At 38.4% G+C, this 24,550-nt stretch overlaps 1 protein-coding gene across 1 annotated transcript; it reads left to right on the top strand.

The window, feature by feature from the left end:
• Positions 1-842: 842 nt before the first annotated feature.
• On the top strand, positions 843-23,358 carry TMEM168 (transmembrane protein 168). The gene is made up of 5 exons (XM_066319002.1): positions 843-904; positions 4,230-5,495; positions 13,956-14,098; positions 16,534-16,808; positions 21,810-23,358. Exons 2-5 carry the CDS (start codon positions 4,359-4,361, stop codon positions 22,355-22,357), a joined length of 2,103 nt encoding a protein of 700 aa, XP_066175099.1. The 5' UTR covers positions 843-904; positions 4,230-4,358; the 3' UTR covers positions 22,358-23,358.
• The last annotated feature ends 1,192 nt before the right edge of the window (positions 23,359-24,550 follow it).

The following is a 24,550-nucleotide window of genomic DNA, read 5'->3' on the forward strand; positions in this document are numbered from 1 at the left end:
ACAACAAGATCATGGTTGGGTCAATACAGTGCAATTAAGTGTTGTCCATAATGCTGGTAAAGTGTCTGAAGCATGTATGTGACCCTCACTGTAGGCAACTGAGATTTCTACTGTAGTGTTTGTTAAAGGAAAACCTCTTAGACTGTGGAATTTTGTTTTGTTTTAGCTTGGGTTTGGGGCTTTTCTTTGTTCATCTGGGGGGTTCATTGGTTTTGTTTGTTTTTAACCCGTGTAACTTTGAGGCCTTCGGGCCAGTTTTATCTAATGTTTGAAGAGGTGTAATAATTTGGGGGGTGACTGAGGTTTTTGTGAATCAGTTGCCTGAATAATTGAGTCAGGAAAGACAGAGAGGCAAGCTTGGGTGTTTACGCTGCCCTAGTGCTTCTTTGACTAAGGGCAAGAAGGTGCTGGTTGTGATGACAGATTACACGACCAAAGGATTCGTCTCTGCAGCAGCCCAGCCCACCTGCAGTTCAAAGAGCCCCTGAGCAGCCTGGCGTTCAGACTCTTCCTGTTTTGCCTCTCTCGGCCAGGGCATGGAGTTACCATGATCCAGAACCTTCCCGCTCCTTGCTCGCCTGCCTGCGAGGGCATTTCCGACACCAAGTCGGGGAAGTGCACGAGTCACGCCGGACCGCAGAATGCGGAGGGCTCACTCTGCCTTGCAGTCCTGATTTAAACAGTTTTCCCGCTTCCATGCCTAAGCACCAGCTGACGCTGATTATGGCTTTGGTTGGGGCTATTGGTTGGTCGCTGGGGTTTGTTCATCCTTCTCTCCGGCCGCGCCCTGGCGGCGCGGCGGCGTTTGAGCCTCGGCGCGGCCCGTAGCGGGAAGGGCCGCCCTCGGCCTCGGCATGGCGGCGGCCGGCGCGGGGGGCGGGAAGGTTCCGGGCCGCCTGTTGAGGTGAGAGCGGGCCGGGCGGGGCGGGAGCGTCCCCGAGGGCGGCCGGGCGGGCACCGCCGGGGGCCGCCAGCACGGATCGGTGTCGCGGGGAGGCTGCTCGGGGACCCCGCGGCGCCGAGCCCCACGCCGTCACTGACCTTCCCTGGCCGGGCCGGCCCCGCAGCTGCAGCCGGGGACGGGCCCTTCCCCCGAGCCGGACATCCCCGCTGTGGGCGCGACGTCAACATCTGGAAACTAACGCGGGCCTTCACCGGGGGCTTAAAGTCGGCTGTGTTAATGTATTAGCTAAATAGGACTTTCTTGTTGATGTTTTGTTTCGGGTTTTTTTGGTTTTGTTTGTTTGTTTAAACTCTTACAGAATTGCATTAAAAAGAAGAAAAGTGCTAAAATGGAAGAATAAATGGAAAGGAAAGTGGATTCACTGTTTTGAATAGCTCTCACCTGGGCTTAACTACTGAACCAGCTCTGGGGGTTGGTTGTTTTTTCAACTTTCTTAGACGAGTTAGGGTAAAAGTTACATTGAGAGTAGCATTTCCTTACATATAGGATAGCTATTACATATGGGAAAGCTATTAGTTTGGTCTCTAAATGTTGATGAGGCTCCAGGTTTTCCTTGAAATTATGTTTGCAAAAGTTGACAAATACTTGCAAGGGTGCGTCCACATTCTGGTTTTAACCTCAATGTGATTTGCTGAGATCTGTAAGTCGCGTTCAGCCTGAAACCTTAAAGCCATTTGTTTAAAACAAACAGAACAGCATTACCCCCCTCCCAGGACTTTGAACAGTCCTTGTGTAAACAAAGTATTGACAGACATTACTAGCAAGTAGCTGTGTTCTAGAGAACAAATCAGTTATTGAAGATTCTCCTTAAAATTTAATTACTGTTGTCTTTTTGGTAATAGCTGTCTGATGAGATATGTTAATCATGAAAAAGCACGTTTTCCTCTTCATAAAAAGTCAACCATGTATTTTGGTTAAAAAATGCTAATGTTTAATAGTGTGGTTTAGGAGTACACATTCATGCTAGTTGGCTAGAAGGCGGGGTCAGGAAGACGAGAATGCATTCACAGTCTGAGCTATCATTTTGCAAATCCTTTGTGCCCAAGTAGATTTTGTGGAAGATTCTTTTGCAGTAGGAACGGACATGTTGCCCCATTTATTCCACCGCTCCCGCACCCAAAGCAGCTGGTGGGGCAGGAGCAGAGGAGTTTCGTGTTTCTTGTGGTGTGTTGGCAGCAAAACTTCACTTTGCATGAGCCGACCCAGTGAGAGTTGTGTTCTGTCAGAGTGGCTTGCCTGGAAGGGGAGTTTGCTGCTCTTAACGATCCCACAGAAAACAATTTAGTGATGCCAGCAAAAATCCAAGCCAGGTGTGACGTGGGAGCTTTGTCATTTGTTCTTATGCAAAGGGCTCATTCCTTGCTGGCTTCTGGGGCTGTTGTCCAACTGAACGTTTATAGGGTTAGCCCCTTGGCTTGGAGGGGTTCCAGAAAGGCTCAGGATTCCAGATAAACAGAATGGCGTGGCAGATGTTCTTCAGAGTAGCGGTAATCACGTCGGCGCTGCAGGTTGAAAGGAGATAAGAAATCGTTTCTCTGTATTCGTGGTTTGAGCTAGAGAGATCGAGAGAGGGAGGGGGAGGGCATGTGTAGCAGCTGAAATGAATGATTCAAGTTGTCTATAAAATGAATGTTGATTGTAGTACAAGAAACAGTGAGATGCAGAAACACTGAATGCAGTCAGTGCTATGAAAGCTAAAGTATCGTGACCTGGAATATGAAAGCTAACGCGAGTTTCTGTTATCTGTATAATGGAGAAACAAAAGGGCGAAAGGAACAGAAAGTACCTTACTAAGTTAGGGAAGAGATATTGTGAGATATAAAGCATCGAGGAAACTCAGAATTAAGTCAGTATCTGTAAAACAGTAGTAATAATGAGTGCTATGGAAACACAGTTAAAATCCAAAGAACTTTGAACTTACAATAACTTCATGTAATAGCAATTTGCTTTAAATATATGGTATGTATTCTGCTTCAGGTAAACAGATTTTTAATGCATAGTTCTTCTGAGTAATATCTGTGTTGTTGTTGGGTATATAACATAATTTGAAAATACATGTTACCAAAAAGTCATTTAAACAATAGGATTTCTTAGGCCTAGTTTTTCTCTTCAACAATTGATTTAAGCTGGTTTACGCTGCGTGTCAGTCTTCGAATCTACCAAGACTTATGGATAAAGCACTCAATTCACTTTATCATTTGTTGCTCACTCGTTTAAAACATAAGAATTTAAAAATCAAGAGAGAATAAAGTCTAAATTTTGCATTTGAGTGTCTTTTAACGCTTCCACCATGATAAATAAAAGCAGTAAGCTGTAACCTAACACTAAATGTTCTTGGCATGCTGGTTTCTTTATCATACCAGTAACTCTTCAGAAGTCTCTGTAAGATGGACAATTAGTCAATTTCTTAAAAAATTATAGAGGCTACATAGAAGTCTTTTTTTTGTGTTGGAGACTCTGCCCATAACATTACAAAATGCCCCTTAAAAATACTACTGTCTGTTCCTAACTATATTAAAAAGAAAATCACATCAGTTAAATGGATCTGAGTAGGAGGTGCTTGTGTTCTAAATGTAATATTTATTCTGATCAGCTTGTTTGTTTTCTTGTTTTTTGAGGAGGGGAGGAGCTGGCTTGCAGGGGTGCAAATGAAGACTTTCATTTTACATTAGGAGAAATCTCTGAAAATCATGCCAAACCAGTTGTTATATCTGTGTATCCACTCTCCTTTTGTGAAATGGAGATAATAATGTCTTTTTTGCTGTGGGTTAAGCTCATTAACTGAGTGGGAAGTTCTTTTTGTAAATCATATACTTATTTGACTGCTAAAAGGAAGTCTTGCAAAGCATGCTGAAAAGATTTAATATAAAGTGAGAAATTACCAAATGTAATGGTGAAATAAAATAGGGTTTTAAAATAATTATTAAATGTTCTAGAAGCAAGTGGCTATCATAGAAGGGGTTTGAATATCCGTAGATATCTAATACAGCTACATAATAGATGAGTTTTGTGGAAAACTGTCCAAGCCAGGATTGTTTTTCTCTCATTCAAGTTATGAAATAAGGTTTATGCAGAACCCATTTTATATTGGTTTTCATACTTAATTGGTCTTTTTCATGTGGGTGTTTTGGGTTTTGTTTTGGTTTGGTTTGGTTTTTTTACTGTAGATATTAAACTTCTTTGTGAGATGGGATGAGTCATGTTTATGTTCTGTATGTTTAAAAGGAATTATTTGCCACTTAAACTTTTCTTAATTCTCTTCCAGGACATCCAGGATTCTGGACCACTGTTACTGAAATGATATTACAGAGGGCAGCAGTTGCATTGTGTTTGGTGGATGAAACCTGAATATTTACTGTCAGTCAAGTGGGTGAAACCCCTAACTGCAGTGTAGATGTGTAGGTCACTGCGTTACTGTGTTAGTCACTGTCTCTATGCAGCAATGACAAGGCTAGAAGAAGCAAACAGAGAAGTGAACATGCACTCATCAGTCAGATACCTTGGTTATCTTGCCCGAATCAACCTGCTGGTTGCCATTTGCATGGGCCTTTATGTCAGGTGGGAAAAAACTGCAGATGCACTGATTTTGGTAATATTTATTCTGGGACTCTTTGTTCTTGGAATTGCCAGCATACTGTACTACTATTTTTCAATGGAAACAGCAAGTTTGAGTCTCTCCAATCTTTGGTTTGGTTTTTTACTTGGCCTTCTCTGTTTTCTCAATAATTCTGCCTTCAAAACAGATGTGAAAGAAGAAGCTACAAAATATTTGCTTCTCTCTGCCATTGTTTTACGGATATTGTGTGCTTTAGTTGAGAGGATTTGTGGTTGTGTCCATCATCGACCAACTCTGCTGACAACAGTTGAATTTTTGGAGCTAGTTGGATTTGCAATTGCCAGCACAACTATGCTGGTAGAAAAATCTGTAAGCATTATTCTGTTGGTCTTGGCTTTGGCCATGTTGATTATTGACTTACGTATGAAGTCTTTTTTGGCAATTCCAAATCTGGCAATTTTTGGAGCCATTGCATCCCTGCTCTTTTTTCCATCACTCCAGATCCCCACAAACCCTTTTGCCTTGGCGTGTTTCTTCAGCTGCCTCATTTCAGATCCCCTTCTCGACGTTTACTTCAGTGGACTTTCTGTTACTGAGCGATGGAAGCCCTACCTGTACCGGGGTAAAATTTGCAGGCGGCTTTCTGTCATCTCAGTTGGAGTCATTGAACTGATCTTTTTCATTCTTGCAGCCTTTAAACTGCGTTATTTGGATCTCTGGTATTTTGTGATACCTGGTTTTTCTATTTTTGGAATTTTCTGGATGATCTGTCATGTGATTTTTTTTATAACTCTTTGGGGATTTCACACAAAATTAAATGACTGCCACAAGGTGTACTATACTCACCGTGCAGATAACAACAGCCTGGACAGAGTCATGGCATCTAAAGGAATGCGTCACTTCTGTTTGATCTCAGAACAGCTGGTATTTTTCAGCCTTGTTGCCACTGCTGTTTTGGGAGCCGTCTCTTGGCAGGTAAATAATAATCTCTTTATCTTGATCTCCTCTTGACAATAATCCTGAGAATTGCTGGTTCCATAAAATTCCTAAAATTTGATGGTGTGCTGTGGGTTAGCTATTCAGAGTTGGAATGTGTGGTTTCACTGTCACGTGCTTTGAACTTAACACGTTGAGCTGCCTTGACTGTAACCTGTTAAAGCAAGTGCAGCTTACCATCTTTCTTATGTTGGCAGCATGGGAAAAAGTAATGTTTCCAGGGCAAAAGAGGTCAGCAGAGTATTTTGCATCCACCTACTTGGGAAATTGTTTTGAATTCATTGTGCCATAAAATTTCTTTCCAAAATAAATCACTCTGTTAAACCCTAGTAATGTTCACTAAATCTAGGGCTTTTGTTGTGGACTATTTTAATTAGATTGAAATGTATTAATTAACGTATTTTTCAGTAATTTTGCTTTGCTTTTAATCAATTATGTGGAATCAGAGGTCAGCTGATAAACTGCTAAATTGTTGGTGCAACATGAGCTTTAAGTGTCTCACTTTCAAATCTAGTTGTACACCCCAGGATATGGTATCTGAAAGACCAATCATTAAAATCACACACTGTTCTTTGACTTTCCTTTCCATTTAAGAGTTAAGGATGTTGTCTTCCATAAGCAGAAAGCATACATTTCTTTCAAAATGTTAGTTCAGTGCCCAAGTTAAGACACATGATGTGTTGTTAGGACACATGGTGTGTTGTCGTAGTTGCAGCAGGGCAGTCAGAGTCTGTTTACTTTTTCAAATTGATATAAACAACAATAACAAATGTGTGTCCATTCACCTCTTATATGAATTACAAACATATATTAATATATAGAAAATATCGTTTACAGTAGATCAGATTTACAGACATGTCTTTGTAGTGTTTCCAGAACAATTTCCTCCCCACTCCTGTTGAATTTCTAATCCTGCAGATTTTCTTAGATTAAATAACCTTGTGGATGAACGGTATTAAAGAAGTTAGTGGAATATGAAATTAACAGTTATTTTGTAAAGTTCTGTGTTGGGGTCTGGTTTGTTGTGGGGTTTTGTTTTTTGTATGAAGAATATGAAATTTTAACAGACAAGCCTGCAAGAGACACTGGGTAGTTTTGCTTTTTTTGGGGAAGATTATGATTACTCACAGCTATGGTGTTTGGACTTGCAGAAATGACAAAAGGAAACAGAACCAAAAAAGATTTCACATATTGTGCTGAGCTCTGGGGCTGTGCATCATGGCATGCCATGTGTGTCCCAGGGTTGCAGAGGCTCAGGAGGAAACTGGACAAAATTCACTGGGGTCTGTGTACTGTCTGGAAACCACATCTGGCTCAGGAAGTTCGGGAGCCACTAGTGGTTAAAGCCGGAAAACTCAGGAAACGTTCGATCTGTCCTTACAGTCTTTCCTAGGCATTCATTTGGCCTCTTTGGAGACCAGATATTCTTCTGGATGGACCTTTGGTGCAGATTATTATAGCCATTTATACATCCTTATATTAAGGACATTTTTTACATTTTACATTTACATTTTTAATGTATTTTTCCTTAGAGCTTCTTAGGAATGCCAAGTATTCCTTGGGCACCAGTTCCTGAAAATGTGTTTGCTCTTCTAAAGATAATTTAAAACATTTTTGCATGTATAAGATGAACAATTTTCAGTCTTTGCAACATTAGTTTGGGATTTCTGTAGTTGTTTCAGTATGTGTGAATTATATTTGAAATCTGTTAAATGTTACCTGGAAGGTGAAGCATTTTTTGTTTGTACCTTTCCCCACTACTGAAAACATGTTTAATTATAGTGCATTTGATAAGAGAGGTGGCTTGAAATCACTTTGTGGTCTGCCATTTGATCTCCTATGAATAGAATTGCTAAAAAACTGGTCCTTGGAAAGGTGCTTCCTAACAATCAGCTGTAAATAACTAGCAATAGCTTATAAAAAAATCTCACCTATAGCCAGAAATGGAGTGGTGGAAAGCAGGGGGTTCCCTTTCATGGAGAATGTTTTGCAAGCTTTGTATATGCCCTCTTAACATTTCTAATAACTGTAACATCTGTGCTTTATATGAATCTCATGTATGTGAAAAGTCAAGACCTAAGGCAGGCTAGATACCTGTTATTTATGTCTAGAAGTATCCTATTTTATTAAAATTGCCAGAAAAATATCAAATCTCCTTTCATGGAAAGGTTTTTTAAGTGAGGTGAATTAACTTGCTGTAGCAGAGACAGTGGTTTTCTTACTGATGCAGAGCTGTTAAGGCTAGAAGTCCTGTAAGCCAAGGACCTTTCTTTAAGGGGAACGTAGCCTTTGTGGGAAGACAAGGGTTTAAAGTCTCTGTTCATGGTACTTGGGCATGTGCTTGGGGAGAACTGTAAAAGTAATGTGTTAAAGTTGGGTGCATTAAAAAATGAAGTAACAGCTTTTCTTTCAGTGGGGCACGTTTCAGCTGGGACATGGTCTGCTTCTGAGAATAATCCTTGTTATAGCTGCAGAGGAAAGACGTCTTGTCCTGTTGGTAAAAATATACAGACATTTGTTTTGCAAAATCTGCAGGAAATGGTCAGCACTTGCCTTTGGATTTGTCTGAGTAATTTCAGTCAGATCAATAGATTCTTTAGTGCCAGCTTATTTCAGCAATTAATCATGTGGCTGTTCATAATTAGGCCTTTGAATTGGACAAGATCCAGAAGAAGTCATGCAAATGACTCAGATATTATTTCTTCAAGAATCCAATAAAATGATGAAAAATTTGCAGATGAAGAGCTTGTAATTTTCAGACAAAGATCTTGGAAAGGTTTGGGGCACTCTTTTTTCTCAAAAACTTAAAATCAAATTTTGTTAAATGCTCTATGCCAAGGTACCTACAGGTTTTCTGAATTACTGGCTAAAGTGAATTACTATCCCTGGAAGGGTTGTATTTAATATTACCAAGAGAAAAATTAATTATGTTAGAGCAGGTAAAGTAATGGAATTAAGTAGTTTCAGTACATTATTCTTGGTTTTGGTGAATTTTAAGGGTTTAGTAAAATAATAATATTCGTTACATGCTCGAGTACTCCTACTTAAATGAACAGTACCATTTAACTTTAATTACTTATAGGAGACAAAATAAGTTTACTGTATGTATGAGTATTTTCCTGTTTGGGGAAGAGGAAATTTTTCCTGATTTTGTAGTTTTGATTCTGGTGTGGTTGCGTGTATGTATAGTAGCATCTATATTTACTTAGACATGCTTTTATTAACATCAAAGGTTAAATAACTTGAATGCAAATCATAACCAGTCTTTCTCCTTCTCTTAACCCCTGCTTTTCTTCCTGGCTTGTATTTTTAATCTAATCCCCCTCAGGCTTTGCTTGTTTGGGGCTGTTTTTGTTGGTTGGTTTTTTGGGTTTTTTTTCCCCAGAGGCACTGCTGTATCCTCTGTCCTCTTTCCATATTTTCTCAAATATCCATGGCACTCCTGCCTTTTTTCATGTGTCTGTCCGGTCATGTTTAGTTCCCCCTTCTCTTTTTGTCACTGACAGTTTTTCCCCTTCTTTACGATTTGCCTTCAATACCTGTGCTTTGCTGTTATTTTAAAGACTTTTCTGTTGAGTTTCTTCTCTAATAGCTTTATTCCCTCTTTTCCTGCTGTTCCATCAGCTCTTAAGCTGCATCCTAAATCCCAGTCATTGCTCACTGCTCACCATTTCTTCCCAAACTCACCCTCTATCATGTGTACTTTAGTGCCTGTCTCCCTCTATTCGGTGTGTGCTCAGCCCTCCTTGGCTCTCTCCCTCTCCAGTCCTGTCCCAAGGGCTACCTCAGGCTGCCTGCTGAAATCCTCAGTGGCAGCACACCTTGCTGCTGTCACCACCATTTCCAGAGCTCCTCAGCCCTGAAGGGGATCTCTGGTGACTATAGAAAGTATTCACTGTTAGTCTAAAGAGTTTATTATGTGTTTAGCTTGCTGTCAAAATTTCATTAATTTCAGGATTCAGTTGTATTTAAAAACATCAGAGTTTTTAGTATGCTTTTAAACTGATAACTGCTTGTGGGTTTGCTGGAACAAATGCACGTAGATTAAAGCACAGGCTTTCCCATGGTTAGAACAGGAGTCAGGGATGGGAAACACAGCACATTAAATCCATCTGCCAGTGATTGTGACAACTGTTTTCTGCAAACTTCTGGATGGACCTTTGGTGCAGATTATTATAGCCATTTATACATTCTTATTTTTCTAGATCTAGATTTTTCCACTGCTGTTCCAATAGTCAGAAGTAAAGGATTATTTATTGATCTCCATCGACTGTCCGTTCTGTAACTTGTTATAAGACTGTTTCCTCTGGTAGCTGATTTGCTTTGTAGTTTTACAAATTTTGTCTTTAAGCTTTTTTCTACCTGTAATATACGTATCTTGTCCTCATTTGAAACAAGCTAGTCATCAAATGGTTGTAGATTAGTTAGCATGTTACCCTTTGTCTCCTGAGCCTTCTCTGTCATAGAAGGTGTTCTTCTTTTATACTTCTTTTGTTTGGGGGGTTTTGTGTCCCTCTGTGTGTCTGTGTATAAAAACAGGTAAATATTCAGCTTGTATAATGGAAAGCAGGGCAGCATTTTTGCTTGGAAATGAGCAAGGGCATCTGTGTAAGCTTTCTCAGTTATTGGTCTTTTAGATATAATTCCAAGCATACTCCTTGGGATTGTGTGAGCAGTGGGTTGGACCAGGCAATTTCCAGAGGCTCCTTCCAACCTGAACCATTCAGTGATCCTGTGATCATCTTAGTTGACATATGTTTAGTGTTTCATTTCTGTTTTAAACAGAAGGGCTCTTCTGTAGGTCTTTGTAATTGGCTTCCAATTTAAACTAACATTTTATGCATTTTAGGGTTTTTTTCTTCCAGTCACACATCCATAACTAAATACAGTTCCAGAGTTATTCTGCTTCAAACACTAGTTATTTCTTGGCAGGGAAGTTGTCCTATCCATGAGTATAAAATCGCATCTTGGCTGTAAAATACCTCTAAATTCTTCTGGTGTTCTCACTGTTACATTTAACATAAACAGTGCTCAAAAAAAGAGAAACTGAAAAGATACTACTACTAGTGAAATCTCACCAATCTTTCATTGTTTGTCATTTCATTCATAAGAGGTAAGAAGTAGATTTTTTTCTTTTACCTTTTCTATGGTATGAGACTTGAAATGAGACTTCATTGTTAATTCCTTTAGAACAAGACAAATAGAGGCAAAAACACCAAAACCCAAAGATTAAGAGATAAAATGATTTCTCCTGGTTTTTTTTTAGTAATACTGTCTAGATGGTCCCTAACTTCTGTTTGCTTTTTGAGCAGCCTGTCTGGAATCAGTGGGTACTTGGAGTTCAGGGATGTACTGCAGGCTCACATTACTAGTGCAATTGAAAAAATGAAAATGGTTTGAACAGATGAAAGAACAAAATCCCTTTCCAGCTTTGCCTATGCATCAATGGCCATCTGCTGCATTAAGGACCAGGCATCAGATCTTTGGGATTTAATAAAGCACTGACAGTTTCCACCTGGAATTTTAGCTGTTTATCCTAAGGGAGGAACCTCTCTTCAGTTTTACTGCAATTATTAAATTATTTTTTAAGATTTTTTTTTGCTATTTGAAGTTCTTGTTGTTTAGGTATTTTAAAATGCTACCAGTCATTTTTTTTGCAGTGCTGGGTTAAGATATTTTATTATCCTACTATAGATTTGTTCTAATCATTATTAGTCATTTTTACATTTGTGACATATTTCTTCTAAATCAAAACTGCTGAAAAGGTGCTGACAACATGTGCCAATATCTTTACATTAGATAGGTATCTACAAAGGTAAAAAATCCAACATTTTCCTATTCCACAGCATTAGGATGGCCTCTAAAAGATGACACAGTTGAAACCTCACATGAAGCTGAGTTGATTCATAGCACTATAGAGCTTATTTCCCATTCCTGTTATAAAATTTGGTACAAACTCAAAGCAAGAGATACAGAGCAAGATGGATCACCAAGATGATCCTTAGTGTTTCTATGTGTGATCCTTATCTCACAAGTACTTGGGAATTTTCTTTGCCAGTATCTTCATATTATTAGGAGCATTTTCAGTAATTAAATGTAATTTTTTTTTAGGAGTTAAACTCAGTCAGAGTGAGTCTTTGTGATAATTTCAATTTGTGTTGTGGCAGAATGCTGTGGATTTAATAAGTTGCATGTGTTTAGGGGATTGGGGAAGTACAGGGAGTATTTAGAACAAGATGGCATGTAGTAAGAAAACTATAATAAAATTCATATAATGTAATATTATAATAGTATTATTTAGGATATTATGATCACTCTAGTTTTTACAGGCAAATGCATTTTTTATTTTGTAATATATTCAATATATGTGATCAAAACACTAATGCAATATAGGAGCAGTTTGCTCTAATAAAGTAAAAAAAAATATATTTATTTGTGGGGGAAAAGCTGAACTTGTCACAAAAATACTTCTCTTTTTTTTTTTTTTTTTTTTTTTTTTTTTTTTTTTTTTTTTTTTTTTTTTGTAACTTAAAGCACATTACCCTTCGGGAATCTACAGTTGGAAAACTAAGTCTCCAACTCTTGAAATTAATTTAGCTAGCAAATTCCACTCTTTCATCAAAGTCTTATACTTCATAAGGTTTGTACAAGAAAAAATCTAACCAGAGCTTTGTAAGTTTTTGTTGCTGCCACTCAGAGTCTTTTTCAGAGTGCCTTGGGGAAACAGAGCAACAAAAAGCACTTGCTGCTGATGTATTTGAAACAGAAATTTTACTTCCTTTGCTAAAGGATTCTTTTCTCCATATTGACAACAAAACAAATTGAGGTGGATAGTGTTTTAAGCTTACCTGTCTACTGGTGATTCCAGGTAATTAATGCTGTCAGTTATTATTGAATATCAGATTCTGGTGTTTATTTGTGATTAGAAGTATTGTTGTCACCATTTCAAGGACACACAGATGAGTTTCTTCCATCAAAAGTAATAGGACACTTTTTAAAAACAGGACAAGTAGCAAACTATGCTTTCTTAGCACATTAGATGGGTAAAGCTGTTCTTTCAGGCTAAGTAATTGTGTTTAAAAACCGAATGTAGTTGAGCTAGTGCTATGTGCCAGCAAGATCTGGGTTGCTTTAGGTGTCATTTTTTTCAGTATAATATACTTTCCAAATTATTAATAGTCTTGACTTTGTGTTATGTTGAACTACTAGTGCCCATCAAGTCACTGAGTCTTACACAGTAAGGCAATATCCAGATTAAAAAAAAAAAAAACAACCCACAAAAAAATTAATATTGTAGATTTGTAGAAAGAGAGTGAATAAAACATAGAGGAGACCAGAGACCACAGGATTCTTCTCAAGACAGAAATCTTTAGCTATGAATTTACTTCCTTTGCTACATAAAGAGCATCAATATTTAACAAAGGCACCATGGATATTAAAGTTCTTCTTTAATTGTATAGTATAATACTGTTTCTGCTTTCCTAAAGCATTTAATACCTCATTAAACCCATTCACATCATGCTAAAATAATTAAAATGAATCTTCATCTGTTCTGCCTCTCAGAGACATCTGGTATTTCAGAAGTCCATTTTTATTTTACTAATACTAGTGGTTGAGATGTAACTGTTGAAACTTCTTGTTTGTTTTTTACAGAAATCAGCTGTGTATTAGTAAGTGTAATATTTTCTAAATCTACTCTTTCCCTATGAAGCAGGAAAGCTCAATATAGGCTGTTGGCTCTGTGAATGCAATGAAGTCCTGTAGAGGATGATCCTTTACTCATCTGGTATTTATGTTAATGATAAAGAATTGCCTTCTTAATTGAAATAATGTTCACAGATGATCTCAGAATTCATCTCTTGTGTATTCCACAAGTTAAATGTATATTTTTAATGCTCATGGAATGGTTTAGGTTGGAAAAGACCTTTACAATCATCACATCCAGTCATTAACCCAGCACTGCCAAGTCCATCACTAAACCACCTCCCAAAGTGTCGCATGTAAACGTCTTTAAAATACCTCCACGGATGGATGCAATACAGTGTGCTGTCATCTGATGCTGATACATCATAACTGTGCTATACCTTATTGATAAAGGCATGACCCTGCAGATGCTTACAGATCTTCTTATTTTATGCACACAGTTTTGTGGCATTGGATTTTGTTGCCTCAGCTGGCAGAACAAAGTTATGATCACACTTTTTACAGCTAAATTCTGTGCTGTCAGTGTTTTCAAATGCATACCTTTCAGAAAAGTGGTCCTTGCTTACCAGCCACCTTCTCCCCAATCTTTTAATTTGTCTTTACAGTAATTCACCATGTAATATGTGGAAAAATAAATATACATGACCAGTAATACTTTGCATGTCTCTCCCAATTATGTGGGATCAAACAAAGGGATTTTCATACAATGCCTAAATCTCTTAATTTTCTTTTTAGCCAACCAATGGGATCTTCATGAGCGCATTTCTCATTGTTCTACCTTTGGAGTCCATGGCTCATGGCCTTTTCCATGAACTGGGAAACTGCCTTGGAGGAACATGTGTTGGGTATGCTGTTGTGATTCCCACCAACTTTTGCAGGTATGGTTACCATGCATTTCAGCTTCACAGTTGTGTAAATGTAACGTTTGCTCTAGGAGGCAATGCAATGCTGTTGCTTGGATTTTTCAACAATTGTATACAAATTCAAATAATAGGCAGATTTTCTAGTTCTCCTGTTTCTCACCCTGGAATGAGTAACTCCACATTTCTGTCCAGGTAATTTTCTTTTAGAAAGCTGATGAAGACAGACCAGCTGTGCACAGACAGATTTCATAGTCTGTGCCTCGCGCAAAGGAGGATTGGGGAATTTGACTGAGACCAGCTATCTTACATGAGGAGATCTAATAATCCAAACAGATCAGTTCAAAATAATTTTGAATTCAATTAAATGAGGTACTGTCTACATTTAAAGTTCATTAAAATTAGATTTGCAAGTGCACTACATGTCGTGCATTGGTGTTGAGAATTTGAAGCTGATTTTTGTTCCAATGTAAATTTTACCATATGAGAAATGCATGATTGTAAAGTGATTGTATTATTATTATTTGCCCATTTGGTTTTTTTTCCTTAAAAGATTTAAACTTGTAAATGCTGTTTTTGCCATAAAATTAACATCAGTGTATGAACGTGTTTTTTTGTAAATTATAAACAAAAGCTATATAAATTACCTCTTCAGGTTACAAGAGAAATAGAGTAGTAAGTTGAAACGAGAGGCTTCAAAATAGAACTGCCCAATTTACAAAAATTTCACAGCTTCAGTATGTGTAATGGATTTAGTGGATAAGGAAGAATTTAACATCAAAGAAACCAAAGACAGTGTGTGCTAATCTTAGATAACTGTATCTTAAATATTGTAAAAAACCAAATTTTCTGAGCTTCTGATCTACAGTCTTTCAGCTGTGCACCCTTAAAAATCCATGTCAATTATTATTACAGATTTGAAAAACAGATTTTCAAAATTTACATTACAATAAAAATAAATTAATTTTGTTTCCATGGTAACAATTTAATTTTTTTCATTGCATTATATTATTCTGGCACAGACAGTTCCCTCTAATTTTGAGCAAATGAGATACTCTTGAGCAACTGTTTAGGACCTGACAGAACTAAACTTCCTTATTAACAAAGCTTGACTGCTTCAGTGATAGACCCTGTCTTCACTTGCTAAGACAAACAGTAATGATGAGCTATTCAATGTAGCTATACCAGTGGGATATTAATTTCCATAAAAGCCCTAGACAGGTGAGAAGATGCAAAATTTAATTAGGTAGACCAGTAAGGAGACTAAGTAACTTTATACGCTGACTTGCAAGCCAAATACATGAAGAATACACACATATATACATATATAGGGGAAAAAAGCCTATATTGTCATGTTTTGTATTAGTAGAGTAAGACTTATCTCTGTATTTTCACCCACAAAACCTCTCCATGTCTGTAACTGAGCATAAATGAGGCCAATTTGGCCCAGCTGTCAGTCATGTTCCTTTTCATTACCCTTATTACATCAGCTGAAGAGTGATGAATGCTTTTCTCTTTCTGAAAATATATTCTGAAGAGCGCTCTCCGAACTGGGTGTCTTGCAAGACCGAATTTCCTATTATTATGATTAATGAATAGCTATGTAGCCCTAAAAAAGTGTATTTTTATTCGATATTTTATATACTGGATATATTTGGATTTATTTATTATATATTTATCTGTATTTTTTTATAAAACATATATAACAACACAAATAAAATTATTTTGGAATTATTTTGGAACCCAGGGATTCTTTCTTATTTACTTATATTCGCATATTCATATCTCTGTAGACATAAATACACATACATGGTTTGTTCCAGATCTAGTTTATAACTGACTTAAAACTTTGATTTTCTAAGCTGTAAATACTGTTATCTGAAACACATTTCTTGTGCTGAAAGAACAGCATCTGAACAGCTCAAACAAGAAAGAATTACTGTATTTGTGTGAGTTCTGTATTTCAGAGTATCTGAGTGAAGTTTGTGTGTGGATTTCTCTTTTGTCCATTATTGGAAACTAGTTAGCATTATGATTTATGCAGATTAGCACTCATTTTCCCTGCACTTCTTTCTAGTAGCTGTTCAGGAAAAAGTGCCTGTGTGAAGGCAGTGCTCCTCCGTGGGACTTTAGGAAAATGTTGGAGCCTCCCTTCTTCGCATCACAGCTTCCTTCTCTCCTGCTGTCTCTCAGGTGCAGGAATAGCATAGGGCTGAGTAAGGACTATGCTTTGAATTGAAGTGTGACAGAAGGGAGGTAGGTAGTGGTCCATCACTCAAATACAATAATACGAGTTGTTTATAAACTGTAAATTCAAAGTCATATGGAACTTAGAACAGTGCTTCCTCATAGCAGAGAAAATATGCACAGGGGAAAAAAAATCACCAGTTACTAGAAGTCCACTAATGAAATATTTATCAACCATAATCATTAGCTGTTCTCCTTCTCTTTAGTCCTGATGGCCAACCAACTCTTCTTCCACCTGAGCATGTCCAAGAGTTAAATCTGAGGTCTACTGGCATGCTTAATGCCATCCAAAGATTTTTTGCGTATCACATGATTGAGACATATGGTTGTGACTACTCTACAAGCGGACTGACCTTTGATACCCTTCACTCCAAGATCAAGTCTTTTCTTGAACTTCGGACTGCAGATGGACCCAGACATGATACCTACATTCTGTATTACAGTGGTCACTCACATGGAACTGGTGAATGGGCACTGGCAGGTAAGTGCTTTGGGGGTTTTGTTGTTGTTGTTAATTGTTTTGGTTATTGATAAACATTCCAAATCAATTCATTAATTCTGTAGAAAATCATTCTGTATTGCAAAACTTTGAAGTTTTGAATGTACTTACTCTCGGATTGTTCAGGATGGCAAAGAACCATCAGTCTTTGGAGAACAAAACGAGTTCCTGGCAGGGAGGGAAGAAAGGAAAAGGTAATTGTCTTGGTTTAGGAAGACAGGTATCTGCCAGGGAAAGCTGGAGCTTCCCTTGGAATGGAGAATGTAAACTACACCACCACCACCCTTCTTCCCAATTATAATTTTTTCAGTTAAAAGCTTTTAGGCAAAAAAAATTTTGGAAATAGAAATAGCAGTTCTTTACTAATATATAATAAAACAAACAAACAAACACAACTACAGCATTGATAACAAAAACAGTACCAAGAACTTCGAGGACTTTGCTTCACAAAAGCCCAGGGCAGTTTGGTCTTGGTGCCTTTGTAGGATCCTCAGAGCACCAAGCTGGGAATAGTGGAAAAAAGAGTCTCGGGCTGGCTACTGTAGAGTGGCAGAAATGTCCTGGCAGAGCGGAGGCAGGGTCACGCTGTGGCAAGAGGAGCAGCGCCGATGGAACTAGGGCAGGGCAGGGCTGGCTCAGCTCTCGCAGGGTGGCAGAGGAGCCCAGAATTCCAGGGTGAGCAGATGATGATAGATTTTCCAAGACTGGACTGCAGTGAAATCCTCCAGCAAGAGCCCGAGTGCTTTCGTCCCGAACGCCAAAAACCAGACAGCCTGGCTACCTGAAACTCTGTCCTTTTTTCTGACCCAAAATCCCACCCCCTTCCGAGCTTTGACCATCCCTTTGTTTTGTTAGTCTTAAGTACAATATTTAATCTCCTTGGTAACTTATGGGGAAAAAAATCTTTAGAGTAAAAAGGAACAAAACCCAACCCCCAACAGTAATATTACAGAGCATGACTGTTAAGAGATTCAGAGACTACAAGAAATTGAGAAAACAAGCCAGGTTTCAGGCTGACTACCTCTGCTAGTGGAGAGAATGTAGAAATGCAGAACTCCCTTTGGTATGCAGGTAAGTTATTGTTAAGGCATAGTTCTTTCCTTCCCTTGTGTTATATGACAGTCAGGTATATTATTACTTCATGAACTTTCTGTCATTTTAGTATTTACTGACTTAGATAAAAATCCTTTTACAGCCAGCTAATCTTACACCTATTCTCAAAATTGTCTTATGTTGTTGACCCCAAATGTATTCTTTCAAGTTTAAACAGTTTCATATTCCCCTGATTTTCCTCCCACATGATTTTTGTATTCAGCAAGTTCACTTGAAAAATTGCTTTTTTCCATGCATAGAATTAAAAGTGGAAATTACACAGTCCTGCTCTAAAGACAGATTTTTTCCCTGTATTTTGAAGAATATTTATTCACTGTAATGAACAAGCATAATCTTTTCTCACTCCTTGGACATGACAGAGTAAATTACAGAATGTTCTGTGACAGTGTCAGACTGTCACAAAGAACTGCATTTATGTCCTTAAGATGTGCTTTGCTTTTTTGTGTAAAAAACAGAATCAGTAAAAAAGGAGGCAGATACACAATTCACACTAGCAAAACAGATCTTCAAACATAAAACAAACATATTATCATAAAAACAAGTATGATTTGCTGATATGACTGGTAGACTTTGGGAGTGATTGTGGGCATAGTGTAGCCTCAGGACTGTAAACCTCTATTTAAAGGGCCAGTTTAATGCTTTGTCATATGCTTGGCGTAGACTTCACCATTTCTCCCTTTCTTGGCCCGTTTGGTAACTTAATGAAATTGTCAAGTCATCACAAGGTTGAGCCTTCCTGTGCTAGGGAACTGAGGTCACTGTGTGCAGAATGGGAATCTCATAGTAAATACAGTGAAAATTTGTAGCTTTTTTCTTCCTGGGATAGAATTAATTCTTTTGGAGAGCACTTTGCCTGTGAGCTCCAGGCTTTTTGTCAGCAGTGGTCTCTTCCCGGTGCATGTGCCCTTCAGTAGGGCGTGCCCTTCAATGTGTGCTCATGCTGAGGTAGGTGTTCAGGCATGGCTCGGTTTCCATCTGGAGGCTCTGTACCTGTTTTGGTGCAGCTCCATCCCTGAATTCCTTTAGACCTGCTGAAGAGCAGTGTGTATTTTTTCTCAAGGGCTTTACCTGTATCAGAGATTTTGAAAAGCCACAGCTGCACTGTGAGCTTAGTGCAAGTGGTGAACTACAGTGTATTTAGGGTGGCCAGATGACTTCTCTGAGAAGGGGGTGGTTTGTCCATAAAAGCAGCTGCCACCCTGTGCAATTGCTGAGTGTGTCCACACCTTGTGTGGGGCAGACTGTCAACAAAACTCCACCTCCCACCTGTGCTCCAGCCAGCAGCATAGTCAAAGTCAAATTTCTTGCATGTGTAGAGCCAAATGTTGCTGCAAAAATTGGACAGCTTCCACCTCAGTCCCGGCTTACTACATCTAGCCACCCTGGAGTGTGACTGGGGAGTCTCTGTACCTTGTAGGTAACTGTAACCTAAATTAGTATCTAGCTTTTAGGATAAAGGCCAAGGTAACTCTTAAAACTTTCAGTGCTGAAAGATACTAAGTAAATACAGTGGTATTTAACTTTCTCACAAAGCTCCTTTTCAGTTCTCTGTCCAACCTCATCTTCAGCTTCTACTTGGATACATGTTAGTCACATAAAGGAGAAGAACTGTCACAGGTCTTGCATGCTTTTTTTGTGATTAGTTTTAGTTGAATGATGGAGTCTAATGTGATCGTCCTTCCAGATATCACTGCTTCCACATGTAACTTGAAAGTATAAACTGAAAGGCAAAGGCTGTGTGACTGTAATTGTGTCCCATGTATTGGACACTGGCGTTTTGTGACAGATAGAACCTTGGTTGTCAGTTCCAGTAGTGTATCCTATCCTCTAACCTGTAAAGAGGATTAAAAGAGGTGGCAACAATGAAGCAAAAAATTCATCTGATTGAAAAAGTAGTTTCTCACTGCTGGCTTATGCCATGGTACAGCACAGCAGTAACAGTGTAGTCTTTGCTTTGTAGTGACATATTTCGAAAGAGGCTCACTGGATTTATTAACTCAGTAATGATGTTTCTCTGTTGTTAGAAGCTGAGATACAACACAGTGATGTGTAAAAGAAACGGTTAGCTAGTCATGCATAACGTATGAGCAGTCAAACAATATGGGAGGTCATGTAATCTGAGTGAAGGCAAAGGCATGAGCTGGGATAATAAAGCTTTGCCTCTGTTCCTGAAAGTGTTGGTGTACCTGTTCTGCTAAACCTGCCAGAGAGCCAGAGGTGACCAGACACCTGCATTTCTTACACAGCTTGGTGCCTAAATCTTGTGTTGGATGATATGCCCATGTGTTTGAGGTCCACAGGGTTGGAAGCCAAGCATTTGTTTGCTTGGGGCTGTGAAGGATGACATGGTTTTCTTTGGATGATTCTAGCCAATGCTATTTTGAAATCACCTGCACTCTGGCATAGCTACACTTAAATGAAGTTCATTTATAAGCCCTTAAAATGTGAACAACTAAAGAAATTTTTATAGACAATTCACGCAGAAGGTGTACCTAGAAAAGGGAAACTACTTCTATATAAGTCTCTGCTGTAAATAACTACAGCAATCTGAGGATCATGTACCAAGACAACTCATTACTTTAGGTTTGTATCCTAGAGATTTTCTTTGATACTAAATTTTCCAGTTTTCCATTTTCTTAGAGAAAGGTGCAGCTCTGTAATTTTGCTTTTACTGCAACTGCAATAGCATGCACAACCCTTTAATTCTGAGATATTAATTTGAAGCACTTTCTTGTCACCCCTTACAGGTAGAAATGGAAGTGCTGAAATACACAGCTAACAGCATTTTAAACATTTGCTTAATTATATTCTATAGTCAAAAATCATTCAGGAATTAAAATTCAGTTATTTTAAATATCTTTGTTCTTCTTCATTTTTTAAGTTGATATTTTCAAATTAGAACGTTTTTGTTGTATGCCTGTATCATAGCTTCAACTAGCCAAAACCAAGACCAGTTCTTTACTTCAATATCACTGGGGAGACAATGGAGAGTTATTTGCAAGATACACACTTGTTTGCAAGATGTCTTTAAGTACCTGAGTAAGTAGTCTGCTTTTCAAAGCTATCTAGATCCTGCAGGATCCAGTGCACTTAGGCAGAAGGACTTTCCACTATAGGTAACATATCAGGTTTAATTACAATGTCCTCTTTCAAAGTGCTGTTGGAGCAGGAGCTGAGACAGAATATGCGAAGTTGTACACAGGTTGCAAGGGTCTTCTGACCTGACAGGAAAAAAATATTGTGGAAAAATTCCGAAGAGATTTTTGTTTCATTTGTTGAGTTATAAATTGATGCCAGTTTTCTTGAGGCTCTGAAAACAGCTGTCTCTATAGAGAGAATCTCTTCATTCCTGGTCATGTGAATTTTGTGCTTGCATGTGGTTTTTTCATTGTGCTGTGAAACTGTTTTGGTTCCCAGCATTTGAAAATATATTTTCTTCTAAATTAATCTCTTTTTTAATATTCATAAAAACATATTAAAAAAGAGTCCTATTCCTGTTCCTAAAATTATTAAGATTTAATACAAAATAAACTTTATTTCAGTTTTTTTCTCTGTTTATCTGTATTTTCCAGATTTCTTCAATTGGCTGTTATTTCTTTCACTCTGTAAATTAATTCCTTTTTTGTTATTGGTGGTGGGTTTCCTTTCTAATCAAGGGTAAATTAATGGCTTCATCTGCCACAGCAAGTCAGTTAATGCCTCTATGGAGATATGCAACATTTATAGACAGAAAGGGTGAATTGAAAAAACATCTGTTATATTTACCCAAATTCTTAAAGTAAGGGATTCTTAGAACCAGTCAAAACAGTTAAAGTTCTACAAAAGTTTGTTTCTTCCTCCTGATGTTAAATCTTTTTGTCCTTTTGACAGGGGGTGATGCTTTAAGACTTGACACGCTGTTGGAGTGGTGGAGAGAAAAGAACGGCACTTTTTGTTCTCGACTGATCATTGTCTTAGACTGTGAGAACTCTCAGCCTTGGGTTAAAGAAGTAAGAAAAGTAAATGACCAGTATGTTGCTGTGCAAGGAGCAGAACTGGCCAGAGTTGTAGACATCGAGGAAGCAGACCCTCCACAGCTTGGTGACTTCACCAGGCAATGGGTTGAGTACAACTGTAACCCTGACAGCAACATCAGCTGGTCTGAGAAGGGCCGCACGGTGAAAGCTGTGTACGGGGTGTCAAAGCACTGGAGTGACTACACCTTGCACTTGCCAACGGGAAGTGATGTTGCCAAACACTGGATGATGTACTTCCCACGCATCACCTATCCATTAGTACACTTGGCAAACTGGTTTTGTGGTCTCAATCTGTTCTGGGTCTGTAAAGCATGCTTTAGGTGCTTAAAAAGATTGAAAATGAGTTGGTTTCTTCCCACAGTGCTGGATACAGGACAGGGTTTCAAACTTGTCAAATCCTAATCAGCAACCAAAGAGATGATAATGAAGTGAGAGCTCTGTGAACTTTCTCACTGTACCATACTTAAAACTTTTTCTATGACTATTTTTCTCTACTCACTTTATTCAGCTTTTTGAGCAACTACAGTATATGCAACAGTTAGAAATTGCAATCTTAAGCAGAAAAGGGTAAAACTATGATATTTTGAGGTTTTTTTCTACATGTACATATTTAAGAGACTTATTTAATATGACCGTGCATTTTGGAGACAGGTCACATTTCATATATGTTACTGAAGGCAACCTTTGTTTAGAGACACCAGTTTGATGGACAGGAGCTCCTGTGAATGTTATGCTATGCTGGTCTGTCATTTCTGTTCACTATATGGTTTAAATACAGGAAAGAAACCAAGCTAATACTCCAATCAATTTATGTGTCCTTGAAATTACATGGTGGGGTCACTGAGCCAAAAAAACCCAGAATATATAGCTACTGTATGTAAGTAGCTACCAACAAGCTTTAGTGTTATTTGCTTTTACATCTTGTGCCCTGCCTCAGTTCTTTACTGCCATCAGTGGAAATTTGCCGTGGAAAACAGACAAACCTTTAATGTTCTGATACTCCTCACGTGGTGTGTGAGTGAAGTGAGTTTTAAAAACATTCAGTGTTACCTTCAATATTAAGTATTTTGCTGGTGATCTTTGACCATATGTTCCCAGTCACTATTTCATATATGGAATAAAAACTGCACTGAGCATTTTTTCCCTCACCTGTTAGGTGATTCTGAATTTTCCAGGCTCTTACTAGTTTGTATTTTGAAAAGCTACTCTGAAGAAAACAGAGCAAAACAAAACCCAAGGAATTTAACAAAGAAAATAATCCTCAGATAAAAAATGGGAATACAAGTGTTCCCTTGCTTCCATGTTTATCTGAAGTCTTTTGTATGCCTAAGATCTTGATTTTGTGAAATTCTGAGTACAGAGTTGGACCAGTGTGCTCATTATCTATTAAAACCACAAACAAAGTTTATTTGAATGGATTATTTCCTTATGAGAAGAGGGAATCCTCAGTATTCCTGAGTGGATGGGACTCTAGAAATCCTTTCCCTCAGTCATAAAAGCTGCATAGTTTTTTAAGCCATTTTCTCAAGTACAAAAAACAAGAGGTGAAACAAGTAAGTGGCTAAGACAGTACAATTTGTGGTGGTTTATTTGCGTATGTGTGCAATTCAGTAGACTTGCAGTTTACTTTTTTCTGTTTCCATCAGTATTTGAATAAAAGTGTTAGGGAGTAGCTGATATTTGTCTGAAATATAACTTAATAGGCTTTTTTGAATTTAAATACATGCAAGTAGTATGTAGCTCCTTAAGTCTTTGCCATCATGGCTTTTTCTAATGCCATTTGAGCTCTTTAGCCAGCCAAGTTAGAATCTGCTAACACTGATCCCCATCAGTTACTCCCAAAACAAATAATGAGAGCTACAACAGCCAAAGCAATTTGTACCTACCAACTTCAAAATAGTGATTTTCTCAGATCTACAAGTAGCAGCCACTAAGACAATGTTGTTTAGCAAGACACCACCTCCCACACCACTTTCCTTTTCTCCATCCCCTTCTATTACGTGAAAAGGGGAAAAAGAAATGAGACATAAATTATATCCTATGAAGACTCAATGCCTTTGGGTCTTCTCTGGGTAAATGCTGTGATTGCAGCTCTGTCAGGGAATCAAGAGGTGGCTGTTGTCTGTAAGGACAGAGGATTCTCACACCATCCGACTTCAAGTATCCAACTTAAGTTCCTAATGTGGGAGCCAGAGGTAGAAGCCATCTCATTTAAATTCAGATGTCCAAAAGCCAGATATCTGAATTCATGCTAGTGACCTGAAGTGCTCCACTGCTCATTAGCAAGAAGTAAATATTTCCAGAGGAAGACTGATTTGGGCTCTATTTTAAGATCAATTTTTCCTGTGATTGTTGAGGTGTTGGGGTTTTTTTTAGGAGGTGGGGGGGGGGGGGGGGTGTTTGTTTGGGTTTTTTTGGTTTTTGGGGGGCTTTTGTGTTTTGTTTGGTTGGTTTTGGTTTTGGTTTTTGCTTTGCTGTGCCAAAGGTCACGCAGGCAAATCCCTTATGTCTCTTGAATAACCATAGAGCACCTCTAAGCTATCCTCTGGAGCCTGAGCTGGGTACCTAAGCTCCTTGTTCAAGCACATAAACTGG

Source organism: Sylvia atricapilla, chromosome 5 (genome assembly GCF_009819655.1).
Source record: "Sylvia atricapilla isolate bSylAtr1 chromosome 5, bSylAtr1.pri, whole genome shotgun sequence".
NCBI classification, from domain to species: Eukaryota; Metazoa; Chordata; class Aves; order Passeriformes; family Sylviidae; genus Sylvia; species Sylvia atricapilla.